Here is a 12,584-nt window from a genome sequence, read left to right as displayed (position 1 = left end):
GTCCTCATCTCCCTCCCAGACTTTTAGACAACAGAACTTTAAATAACCATCTCACTTTGGGTAGTCATTATTGTTATGCATCTCTCCCTGATAGAACTCTTCCAGGGAAGGAACATGTTTTATCTTGGCACTCCTTTTTAAAATTAAACTTACTTTGAGATAACTACAGATTCATATGCAGTTTTAAGAAATAATACAGACATCTCATGTACCCTTTATCCAGTTTCCACCAATGGTAATATGTTAAAAAAAAGTCAGTGCAATATCACAAGCAGAAAATAGACACTGATACAATCCATGGATCTTACATTTCCCCAGTTTTACCTGTACGCATGTGTGTAGTTGGGTGTAGCTATGGATGTCTCTTTACTACTCAGATCTTAACAGTGATTTTCTTTTTTTAGCTTCTACTATGTATACAAGGTTAATACTCTGGAGGTCACAATGTCATTGGTGTTGCAAACTGACGTTCTGACTGTAAGGTAGTAAATGCGGTGTGTTTATTAGAACCTAGAAGAACCTAGTCCACTTTTTTTGGCTGGAGGGATGGGGAAAGTAGGGGAATGGGGAAGGGTGTAGGGGAAGGGTGTAGGGAAAGGCTTTGATGAGGTGAGGGCCTGCCACTCGCAGGTGCTCACTCAATGTGTTATACTTAAGGTTGAAGCCAGCATTATTTTCCACGTAGCCTTATGCAAATCCTCACATCCTGAACGGTTATCTTGACGTTCACTTGGCAGACGGAAAATTTAAGGCTTAGAGCCCTTAAATTTTGGTCATGCAGTTCGTTAGTGTACACAGCCCAAGTACTATGACTCCAAAGCCCAGTGCTCTCGCCCTCTGATGGTGGTACACGTGCACAGATCCTTGCCACCTATGCCTTATCCCTATTTGGAATTCTGCCCGCAAACTTCTTTCTGTTTTCCTGGCTGTAAATTCTGAACAGACGACACAGCTGAGCTCAGCCCACTTACGACCGCTAAGCACCCGGGGGCCCAGCGCTCGTCACGCTCCGCCCCCGAGCGCGGCTGCATGGGCGCATGCGCACACTGGCAGAGGTTGTGCCGAGGGCTCAGCCCCATATGCGAGGGGCGGGGCCGGAAGTAATTCTACCGTCTCCGGTTGCTAAGAGACGGAGCTTCCACAAGCCAGACAGGTTCTCAGGCTTCTTTTCCTCCCTTTCTCCGTTTCATCGTCTCCGAATCCTGTCATTATGGCGGACTCAGAAACTGACGGCCTGCGGAGCACCTTTCCCTCTTACATGGCGGAGGGCGAGCGGCTCTATCTATGCGGGGAGTTCGCTAAAGCCGCCCATAGCTTCAGCAACGTGAGTCGTGCTCTGAACCTGTCAGCGACCCATCACTGAGGTCCTGATGATGCCTGGACGACCCTCTTGTTTCCATTATTCTATTGTTACTACTTGATGCACTACTGTCACACAGATTAGCCCCTATTTGGCCGTTTTCTACCAATTCCCACTTGTGTTCTGCCTGGTTGTTAACCATCCTCTGAGTTAACAGTGACCTCCTCTTCTACTTTTTTTTTTCTGAGCTTCAAAAAGATTTAATTTTCTCATATAAAAGACTTTCCTGGTCAGATATCAGGGAAGGATAAAGGCTGGTCATGCCTCAAAACCTCATCTCCTGCTTTTTCACTTGAATGTTCCATGATTGACATACCTCCTTCCACAAAGCGGCCTGTTTCCCATCACTGGCCAGGAGATTGGCTGTGAGGCTGCTTTCAGAAGTGAAGTCTCTAGTTCACAGTTGCTTATGGAAGGTGGTCGATCAGTAAATAACTAACATTATAAAATGTAACCTCAGTACAAATCCTAAGGGGAATGAGTGCTGTTTTAGGATACCAGGCATTCTGCCAACTATGGGGGAGGTACTGTTACTACTGTTACTGTTATTACCATTTTATAGATAAGAAAACTGATATAGAAGTTAAATAATGTGAACTAGCAAGTGGCAGAGGAAGGATTCAAACCTGGGCACTGAGACTCCAGTGCTGTGGTGCTGACCACCATACACTACTGTTCTCTCCCAAGTAAGCTATTAGATGTTTTTATAATGATTTCTTTTACAACAAATAGCCCACTTCTTATTACAAATGGGGTGGTGGGATAGCCCTCCAACCAGTCCCAAGACTCCCTCTAAAGTCAAGCTTCTCAACTGCTACCTAGAGTCTTTTGTCCCTTTCAATCACCAACCACACCCTAAAACCAGAAATAATTGATCAGATTGGCCAACAATTAAATTCAGGAGCGCTTCACCCCCCCCCCCATTCTCCTCTTTCTGCATCAAGTTCCATCCTGGGGAAGCTCAGGTAGTCTCTCTTTTCTCTAAAGAACACCCCGGAGGAATACAGCTTTGAGTGAGAGGTGTCCTTTCTCTATGAAAGAAAGTAGGAAGGTCTTAGACAGGGACAGGTACAGTCTGATGCTTCAGACAATACACTGCAGACTATAGTAATAATCTCCAGCTGAGGAAGAGAGGACATGCGGCAGGGGAAACATTCTGCTCCCACTTTAGGGCCAAAATCTCAGTTTCAGTTTTCCTGGCATTTTCATCTTAATCCCCTGAAATAGTGATTCATTCTCAATAACTATGTAAAAAGAAAGGGCAAGTGGACCAGATAATGCATTTTGCAGAATGTCCCTAAATCCATTTGGTTAGCCTTTGGAATGCTTAGCCGTTGAGTAGTATTTTGAGTGTGTTGTGCAGCCATTTCAGGTTCATGGTTGAATTTGTTCTGTACCCAACAGCCTAAGTTTCTGAGTGCCTGGAGGAATCCCAGACACTCAAGGAAATTCTCACATCTCAACCAGTGGCTTCTACAATAGCTTGTGATTTGACCTTGTTGGAGATGAGCCATATGCAGACAACCTGGTTGACTGAGCAGAGATTGGTGTTGTGCTGCGTTTGGTCTGAAAAGACCCAAAGACCTGTCTGCTGGCCTGCAGAGTCCCCCTGAAACTTTGGCAGAAGGGTTTGGGCTGCTGTGTCCCATCCTGCTTTGTACCTTGTCCTACCTGATGCCTGTTGACCTGAGTGGTTCCTTTTTCAGGCTCTTCACCTTCAGAATGGAGATAAGAACTGCTTGGTTGCCCGATCCAAGTGCTTCCTCAAGATGGGGGAGTTGGAGAAATCCCTGGTGGATGCTGAGGCTTCACTCCAGGGTGACCCGACTTTCTGCAAGGTGACGTATGGGTGGAGGGACTCACTCTTGCTTTCATCACTGCCACTGCCTGCAGCCGCCTCTGTTTTGCAGTGGTTGAGGAACCAGCCAGGCTGCCTGGAGCTGACTGCCGTTTTCTCTTCATAGGTTACTTGGCTACCTCTCTGCTGCTGTATCCCACCGTTGACCTTCAACCCAGGGACCGACCCTTCTGTTCCCCCACACCTGAGTCCTCAAAGGCCTTGTCTGTTCTCCTCCTTGATTTGACTTCCTTTGATTTCAGGGAATTTTACAAAAGGCTGAGACCCTGTACACCATGGGCGACTTTGAATTTGCCTTGGTGTTCTATCATCGAGGCTACAAGCTGAGGCCTGATCGGGAATTCAAAGTGGGAATTCAGAAAGCCCAGGAAGCCATCAACAACTCAGTGGGAAGTGAGTGACCAGGGGGCCTGTGCCCTTCTCCAGGAAGGCTCTTGGAATCTGTAGGTTTGGAGGAAGGCCTGAGGTCCGCTGGGTGAGCAGCCACCACCAGCACTGTAGGGAGTCTTGTGCTGGGATTTGGCTGCTGCCGATTTTGTGGTGGATTAGGAACTGTCCACTGGGAGGACGAGTCCCTGATCCACTGTACTGAGCCCTGCAGCATCCGGTTCTCTTCAAAGCCAGATGAGAAGTGCTGTTTCACTCCCCCTCAAACCAGATGAGTAGGCCTCTTTTTGGCCTGGTGTTGTAGGGTAGAATACAGTCCTGACTCCAGCCTTCCCTGGTCCCTGACTCCCTTACCATATACACCCCAAGGGCTGGCTCTGCCCATCAGCTTAGTAGTAGGGGTAGGGGTGTGAGGTCGGGGAGAGCTTGCCACTGTGGGCAGCGGAGTGTGGAAATGGAGGGGCCCCTGGTGCCCAAGGCCTTCCCTTGTTTGGAAGTCTGGCTGCCATGGCCTTGGGCTAGTAGGGGCTGCTTACCTCCTAGGGGAGCATTGAACCAAACACCCTGTACCATTTGCTTACTAGGCTGGTGCCAAGTCAGCTTTGCTACAACCTCCATGATCCTCCTGCCAAAGGCAACCATCTGTAATAAAAATATTTGATAGGTTGTGCCTGGGGACCCAGCCAACCTGAGCCCCAGCTTCTGTCTTTGCAGGTCCCTCCTCTATTAAGCTGGAGAACAAAGGAGACTTGTTCTTCTTAAGCAAGCAGGCTGAGGTAAGAGCCTTGGCTCTGACTCCACTTCCCTTGGAGAGCAGAGGCCATACATGCCTGAAGAGCACAGGTCTTAGTGGCCCTCCTGCCCGAGAGCAATGAGCTCCTGCCCAGCACGGACAGTCACGGGATTCTGCCCCAATAGCCGTTCCCAGACCAGACACACTCTGTGGTTCTCAGCCCACAGAAGTCCTGGAGGAGGAGTCTGGGAGCACAGGCTTGGGAGCCTTGAGTGGGTGCTCTGGACTCCTTGTTGAGGATCTATTGGGTATTGCTCCATCTTTGCAGCGTATGCAAGCCCAGCAGAAGCCACATCCCGTGAGACAGCTCTTACACCACCCCAAGACAAAGTTCAAGCAGAAGAGTTCACTTAAGAGTGAGAAGATTGTCTACCAGCTCCTGGACGAGCTCTACGTGGACAAGGAGTATCTGGAGAAGCTCTTGTTGGATGAAGGTTTCAGATACTTTGTTTGCCTCAGGGAACTTGGGGCAAAGGAAATCTGGGTGGATGCTTAATGCATGAGCCAGAGGCAAAGCCTTTCAAGATACAATGTTGACAATGGGTTTTGCTAGCATTCTTATTTTACAGATGAGGAAACCGAGGCCCAGAGGTTAAGTAACCCAGTGACATGGCACTCAGATTTGAATCCAGGAGCTCCAGTTTCAGAAGGAGTGCTCTTAAGTGCTGTAGTACCCTGGGAGGGAATGCCAGATATCTGGGTTTCTTTACCACCGTGATCCCCAAAGGAGCATCCCCTGAGCCTTCAACCTGTACAGAGGGCAACAGAATCCAGCTTGGAGGTGCTAGAAGGGGAATCCTAGGATAGTAGAACTAGAAAGAGAAATGGGGAGGGTATAGCTCAGTGGTAGAGCGTGTGCTTAGCATGCATGAGGTCCTGGGTTCAATCCCCAGTTCCTCCATTAAAAAAAATTTAAAATAAACCTAGTTACCTCCCCCCCAATTTTTTTTTAAATTACAAAATAAAAATAAAGAGACCCTGAATGGAGAGTAATTTGTCCAAGGTGATGAGCGAGTTGGTGGTAGAGTTGACAGCAGAGGCTAGGCCTCCTAACCTCCAGTCCAACATGGGTGATGGGGGTATTGCCATTAGCTCTTAAGCCTGAGCAGGGATCCCCCTCAAATCAAATGCCTTTTCTCCAGTACTTGACTTCCCAAAGCCATCTGCATGGTTCCCCACTGGTCTGTGTCTCAGGAGTGATTTCACTGCTGGCAAGTCTCCTCTGTAACAGGCCTGAGCACTTCCCTCCCTGCAGAGGAGCTTCTGTAGAGAGAAGAGGTGGCCTGAATATTACCCATGTGGCCTTGCAGCTTTGCTCCAGCTCTAACCCCTGGTCGGGTGGGCAAGCAGAGCTCAGGCACGCCCCTCCCGCTCTGAGCCTACACTGGCCCACTTGGCACCTGGGGAATCACTTAGCACTGGCAACCTGCACCAGGTTGTGCACACTCAGTCTCCTCTGAGGACACAGCTTGAAACAAGGGAGACTGAAGGGCTGGAGACTTTTCAGAAAGCTGCCCCTCTGCTAGCTCCTCATGTCTTGCCACAAGGGGCCTCTGCACTAAGTGCCTGAAAGAGGGGCTCTGGCCTCATCTGGACCCAGATAGACCCACTCTCCCACCCACGTGCTCTTGCTTTCATCACTGTTTCTGCAATTCCAGGCAGAGGTCCCCATAGGGGGACCCCGAGCCAAGAGGAGGCGACCCTTAGATGCCTGTTTTGGTTGGTTCTTCCCCACACCTTTCCCCACAGACCTGATCAAAGGCACCGTCAAGCGTGGCCTGACTGTGGAGGACTTCATCATGACGGGCATCAACTACCTGGACATGCGCAGTGACTTCTGGAGGCAGCAGAAGCCCATCTACGCCAGGGAGCGGGACCGGAAGCTGATGCAAGAGAAGTGGTTGCGGGACCACAAACGCCGTCCATCGCAGACAGCCGGCTACATCCTCAAGAGCCTGGAGGACATTGACGTGTGTAGGTGGTGGTCTCAAGAGAACGGAGCCATGGCCAGGTGGGGACGAAGCCACATAGTAGCCTGAGCCCCTGGCTTCACTGGACTGGGAACAGTCTCTTGGGGGAACAGTAGGCTCACCTGTTAGCCAGGAGGAGGCTGCACTCACCTCCACATCCCTTCTTTCCCCTTCCCAGTGCTGACCAGCGGCAGTGCTGAAGGCAGCCTTCAAAAAGCTGAGAAAGTGCTAAAGAAGGTGCTGGAATGGAACAAAGAAGAGGTGCCCAACAAAGATGAGCTGGTGGGAAACTTGTACAGCTGCATTGGGAATGCCCAGATCGAGATGGGGCAGATGGTGGCAGCCCTTCAGAGCCACAAGAAGGACCTGGAGATCGCCAAGGAACAGTGAGTGCCTGCAAGTGCTTGCAAGGCCAAGCAGCCAAGGCCCTTGGGCCTCCAGAGGCCAGGGGCTGGGGCTTCATCTCCACCTTTTGCCAGGGCTGCTGGTGGCTGAACTCCCATTTTCTGCCCTGAGTGTCTGAGGTAGATTCCCCTGCAGGGAGGAACCACCTGCCCAGGACAAGGGCAAACCTAGGCTGTCAGCTTTTTTGCCACAAAGAGGAAGGTAGTGGCCCCAGACGCCAAAAAGCTCCCAGTGGTTTGGCTCTTAGGGATATTGTTTTTTGAACAACTTTTCTGTGGTATAATTTTTATACAGTACACTACACATATTTCAAATATACAATTTGATAAATTTTGATAAATGTATACACCTATGAAACCACTACCAAAATCAAGATAGCTAACATTTCCATCATTCTTCAAGAGATGTAAATTTCAAAATCCCAATTTATCCTTCCTACCCCTTAACCCCCTGGTAACCATAAGTTTGTTTTCTACGTCTGTGAGTCTATTTCTGTTTTGTAAATAAGTTTGTAATGTGTCTTTTTTTTTTTTTTGTAGTGATGTCTATTTAGGTCTTCTGAACATTTTTTGATTGAGTTTTTTGTTTTTTTTTTTTATATTAAGCTGTATGAGCCATTTGTATATTTTGGAAATTAGTCCCTTGTTGGTCGCATCATTTGCAAATATTTTCTCCCATTCTGTAGGTTGTCTTTTTGTTTTGTTGATGGTATCCCTAGCTGTGCAAAAGCTTTTAAGTTTAATTAATTAGTAAAATTTGTTTACTTTTGCTTTTATTTCCGTTACTCTAGGAGCTGGTTTGAAAAAAATATTTTTATATTGATACAACATTGTAAACTGACTATAACTCAATAAAAAAGAGGAAAAAATATTTTTATGGTTTATGTCAAAGAGTGTTCTGCCTGTTGTCCTCTAGGAGTTTTATAGTATCTGATCTTACATTTAGGTCTTTAATCCATTTTGAGTTTATTTTTGTATATGGTGTTAGAGAATGTTCTAATTTCAGTCTTTAATAGGTAGCTGTCCAGTTTTCCCAGCACCACTTATTGAAGAGACTGTCTACTCTCCATTGTGTAATCTTGCCTCCTCTGTTGTAGATTAATTTATCGTAAGTGCATGAGTTTATTTCTGGACTTTCTATCCTGTTGCATTGATCTATGTGTCTGTTTTTGTGCCAGTACCATATTGTTTTGATTACTGTAGCTTTGTAGTACAGTCTGAAGTCAGGGAGCATGATTCCCCTGGCTCTGTTCTTCTTTTTCAAGATTGTTTTGGCTATTCAGGGTCTTTTGTGTTTCCATACAAATTTTAATATTTTTTGTTCCAGCTCTGTGAAAAATGTTGTTGGTAATTTGATAGAGATTGCATTGAATCCGTATATTGCCTTGGGTAGTATGGCCAATTTAACAATATTGATTCTTCCAATCCAACAACATGGTGTATCTTTCCATCTGTTTATGTCATTTTCAACATCTTTCATCAGTGTCTCATACTTTTCAGAGTACAGGTCTTTTGCCTCCTTGGGTAGGTTTATTCCTAGGTATTTTATTCTTTTTGGTGTAATGGTAAATTAGATTGTTTCCTTAATTTCCTTTTCTGCTATTTTGTTGTTAGTGTATAGAAATGCAGCTTGTTTCTGTATATTAATTTTGTATCCTGCAACTTTATCAAATTCATTGATTAGCTCTAGTAGTTTTCTGGTAGCTTCTTTAGGGTTTTCTATGTATAGTATCGTGTCATCTGCAAAAAATGACAGTTTTATTTCTTCATTTCTAATTTGGATTCTTTTTATTTCTTTTTCTTCTCTGATTGCTATGGCTAGGACTTCCAAAACTGTGTTGAATAAAAGTGGCAAGAGTGGGCATCCTTGTCTTGTTCCTGATCTTAGAAGAAATACTTTCAGCTTTTCCCCATTAAGTGATGTTATCTGTGGGTTTGTCATATATGATCTTTATTATGTTGAGGTATGTTCCATCTATGCCCATTTTCTGGAGAGTTTTTTTTTTAATCATAAATGGATGTTGAATTTTATCAAAAGCTTTTTCTGCATCTATTGAAATGATCATATGGTTTTTATTCTTCAATTTGTTAATGTGGTGTATCACATCGATTGATTTGCAGATGCTGAAAAAAATCCTTGCATCCCTGGGATAAATCCCACTTGATCACGGTGTTTGATCCTTGTAATGCATTGTTGGAATTGATTTCTAGTATTTTGTTGAGGATTTTTGCATCTATATTCATAAGTGATATTGGCCTATAATTTTTTGGTGTGATATCTTTGTCTGATTTTGGTATCAGGGTGATGGGGACCTCATAGAGTTAGGAAGTGTTCCTTCATCTGCAATTTCTTGAAATAGTTTTTGAAGGATAGGTGTTAACTCTTCTCTGAATATTTGGTAGAGTTTACCTGTGAATCTGTCTGGTCCTGGACTTTTGTTTGTGGAGAGTTTTTAAGCTACTGATGCAATTTCAGTACTGGTAATTGGTCTATTCATAGTTTCTATTTCTTCCTAATTCAGTCTTGGCAAATTGTACGTTTCTAAGAAATTGTCCATTTCTTCTAGATTGTCCTTTTCGTTGGCCTATAGTTGCTCATAGTAGCCTCTTATGATCCCTTGTATTTCTGTGGTGTCAGTTGTAACTTCTCCTTTTTCACTTTCAGATTTTATTCATTTGGGCCCTCTCCCTTTTTTTCTTGATGAGCCTGACTAAAAGTTTATCAATTTTGTTTATCTTTTCAAAGAACCAGCTTTTAGTTTCATTGATCTTTTCTATTGTTTTCTTAGTCTCTATTTCATTTATTTCTGCTTTAATCTTTATGGGTTTTGTTTGTTTCTCTAGTTGCTTTAAGTGTAAGTTTAGGTTGTTTATTTGAGATTTTTCTTGTTTCCTGAGGTAAGCTTGTATTACTGTAAACTTCCCTCTTAGAACTGCTTTTGCTGTGTCCCAGAGGTTTGGGATTGTTGTATTTTCATTTTCATTTGTCTCAAAGTATTTTTTGACTTCTTCTTTGATTTCTTCAGTGATCCGTTGACTGTTTAATAGCATATTGTTTATATTTTCTCCTATTCTGTAGATTGTCTTTTTGTTTTGCTTATGATTTCCTTTGCTGTGCAAAAGCTTGTAAGTTTAACTAGGTCCCATTTGTTTATTTTTGCTTTTATTTCTATCGCCTGGGTAGACTGCCCTAGGAGAACTTTGCTAAGATTTATGTCACATAATGTTTTGCCTATGCTTTCCTCTAAGAGGTTTTTGGTGTCTTATGTTTAAGTCTTTAACCATTTTGAGTTTATTTTTGTGTTTGGTGTGAAAGAGTGTTCTAAATACATTGATTTACATGTGGCTGTCCAGCTTTCCCAGCACCACTGGTCAAAGAGACTGTCTTTTCTCCGTTGTATATTCTTGCCTCCTTTGTTGAAGATCAATTGACCATAGGTGTGTAAGTTGATTTCTTGACTCTGTATTTTGTTCCATTGGTCTTTATGTCTGTTTTTGTGCCAATACCATACTGTTTTGATTACTGTAGCTTTGTAGTATTATCTGAAGTCTGGCTTTGTTCTGTTTCCTTAGGATTGCTTTGGAAATTCTGGATCTTTTGTGATTCCATATAAATTTTAGGATCATTTGTTCTAGTTCTGTGAAAAATATCCTGGGTAATTTGATAGGGATTGCATTAAATCTATAGATTGCTTTGGGCAGTATGGCCATTTTAACAATGTTAATTCTTCCAATCCAAGAGCATGGGAGATTTCTCCTTTTATGTCTGTTAACAGTTGCCATATATATTGAAGTGCTTGTATGTTGGGTGCATGTATATTTACGGTTGTTATATCTTCTTCTTGGATTGATCCCTTGAGCGTTATGTACTGTCCTTCTTTGTCTCTTATAACAGTCTTTATTTAAAATCTATTTTGTCTGATATAGCTATTGCTACTCCAGCTTTCTTTTGGTTTCTGTTTGCATGGAATATCTTTTTTCCATCCCTTCACTTTCACCTTGTATGTGTCTCTAGCTCTGAAGTGCGACTCTTGTAGACAGCATGTATATGGGTCTTGTTTTTGTATACATTCAGCCAGTCTATGACTTTCGGTTGGAGCATTTAATCCATTTACATTTAAGGTAATCATCAATATATATATTCTTATTGCCATTTTGTTAATTATTTTGGGTTTGTTTTTGTAGGTCTTTTCTCTCTCTCTCTCTCTCTTGATTCTCTTTTGGTTTGATGACTGTATAGTTACACTGATTTGTGGTTACCATGAGGTTTTGGTATAGAAGTCTATGTATATATACACACACACATACATACATAATTTAAGTTGCTGATCTCTTAATTTCAGATGCTTTGTAGATACCCTTCATTTGTACCCTCCTCCTCTCATGATTACTTTTCTTGTTTCTATTTGTGACCTTCTCTTTTTTTACCTAGAGAAGTTCTTTCAATTTGTTGTAAAGCTGTTTTGGTGGTGTTGAATTCTTTTAGCTTTTGTTTATCTGTGAAGCTTTTGATTTCTCCATCAAATCTGAATGAGAGCCTTGCTGGATAGAGTATTCTTGGTTATAAATTTTTCCCTTTCATCACTTTAAATACATCGTGCCACTCCCTTCTGGCCTGTAGAGTTTCTGTTGAAAAATCAGCTAATAACCTTATGGGAGTTCCCTTATAAGTTTGTTGCTTTTCTCTTGCTGATTTTAATATTTCTCCTTATTTTTAATTTTTGTTATTTTGATTACTGTGTGCCTTGGTGTGTTCCTCTTTGGGTTAATCCTATGTGGAACTCTCTGCACTTCCTGGACTTCGGTGACCGTTTCCTTTCCCAAGTAAGGGAAGTTTTCAGCTATTATCTCTTCAAATATTTTCTCAGGTCCTTGCTTTCTCTCTTCTCTTTCTGGGACCCCTATAATGCAAATATTAGTGTACTTCATGTTGTCCCAGTGGTCTTTTAAACTATCCTCATTTCTTTTTCTTTTCATTCTTTTTTCTATTATGCAGTAGTGATTTCCACTACTCTACCTTCTAGCTCACTGATCCATTCTTCTGCCTCATTTAGTGTATTCTTGGTTCCTTCTAGTGTTATTCATTTCAGTGATTTTATTCTTCAGCTCTGTTTGGGTATTTATATTTTCCAACTCTTTGCTTAAAACTTCACTCTGTGCATCTATGATCCTCCTGAGTTCTCTGAACATCTTTAGAATCATTACTCTAAACGCTTTCTTGGATAGATTGCCTCTCTCCTCATCACTTATTTCTTCTTTTGGGATTTTATGTTGTGCCTTTGCCTGGAATATATTCCTCTTCTGGCTCATATTGTCTAAATTTCTGTTTGTATTTTTAGGTAGGTTAGGTTATATTTCTCGACCTTGGAGAAGTGGCCCTGTATAGGAGACGTCATACACATCCCAGCCGTGTGCTCCTTTCTTGTCACCCAAGAGCCAGGGTCCAGCCTGTCCCAGGGTAGAGTCTGGCCTGTATTTGTGGATTCCTTCCACAGGCTTTGGGATTATTGTTTTCTTACTTCTGATATCTGCTCCCTGGTGAATGAGGCTGATCTAGAGTCTTGTGCAGGTTTCCTGGCAGGAGGAGTTGGTGCCTGCCCACTGCTGGGTGGAACTTAGTCCTGGCCCTCTGGTGGGTAAGGCCTTGTCTAGGGGCATATCTAGAGGTGGCTTTGGGCTCAGGAAGTCTGTTGATGGGTGAGGCTGCATTCCTTCCCCAGTATGTTGTTTGGCCTGAGGCTTCCAGCACTTAAGCCTACAGGCTTTTGGGTGGGGCTAGATCTTGGTGCTAATAACCCAAGCAAGATGTCAG

The 12,584-nt window shown here is 43.5% G+C and overlaps 1 protein-coding gene across 1 annotated transcript in view; it reads left to right on the top strand.

Annotated features, from left to right (window-relative positions):
* Nucleotides 1–1,141: 1,141 nt before the first annotated feature.
* The window catches only part of ODAD4 (outer dynein arm docking complex subunit 4), a 28,973-nt gene continuing 17,530 nt past the window's right edge, over nucleotides 1,142–12,584 (top strand). Inside the window, exons 1-7 of the mRNA XM_006199251.4 lie at nucleotides 1,142–1,324; nucleotides 3,067–3,198; nucleotides 3,461–3,611; nucleotides 4,320–4,381; nucleotides 4,667–4,832; nucleotides 6,148–6,372; nucleotides 6,547–6,754. Coding sequence (XP_006199313.2) covers nucleotides 1,211–1,324; nucleotides 3,067–3,198; nucleotides 3,461–3,611; nucleotides 4,320–4,381; nucleotides 4,667–4,832; nucleotides 6,148–6,372; nucleotides 6,547–6,754 — 1,058 coding nt within the window. The 5' untranslated portion in view covers nucleotides 1,142–1,210. The remainder of the gene's footprint in view (nucleotides 1,325–3,066; nucleotides 3,199–3,460; nucleotides 3,612–4,319; nucleotides 4,382–4,666; nucleotides 4,833–6,147; nucleotides 6,373–6,546; nucleotides 6,755–12,584) is intronic.

This window comes from Vicugna pacos, chromosome 16 (genome assembly GCF_048564905.1).
Source record: "Vicugna pacos chromosome 16, VicPac4, whole genome shotgun sequence".
NCBI classification, from domain to species: domain Eukaryota; kingdom Metazoa; phylum Chordata; class Mammalia; order Artiodactyla; family Camelidae; genus Vicugna; species Vicugna pacos.
Note: the sequence above shows the minus strand (reverse complement) of the source record. Positions and strands in the feature narration are given on the sequence as shown.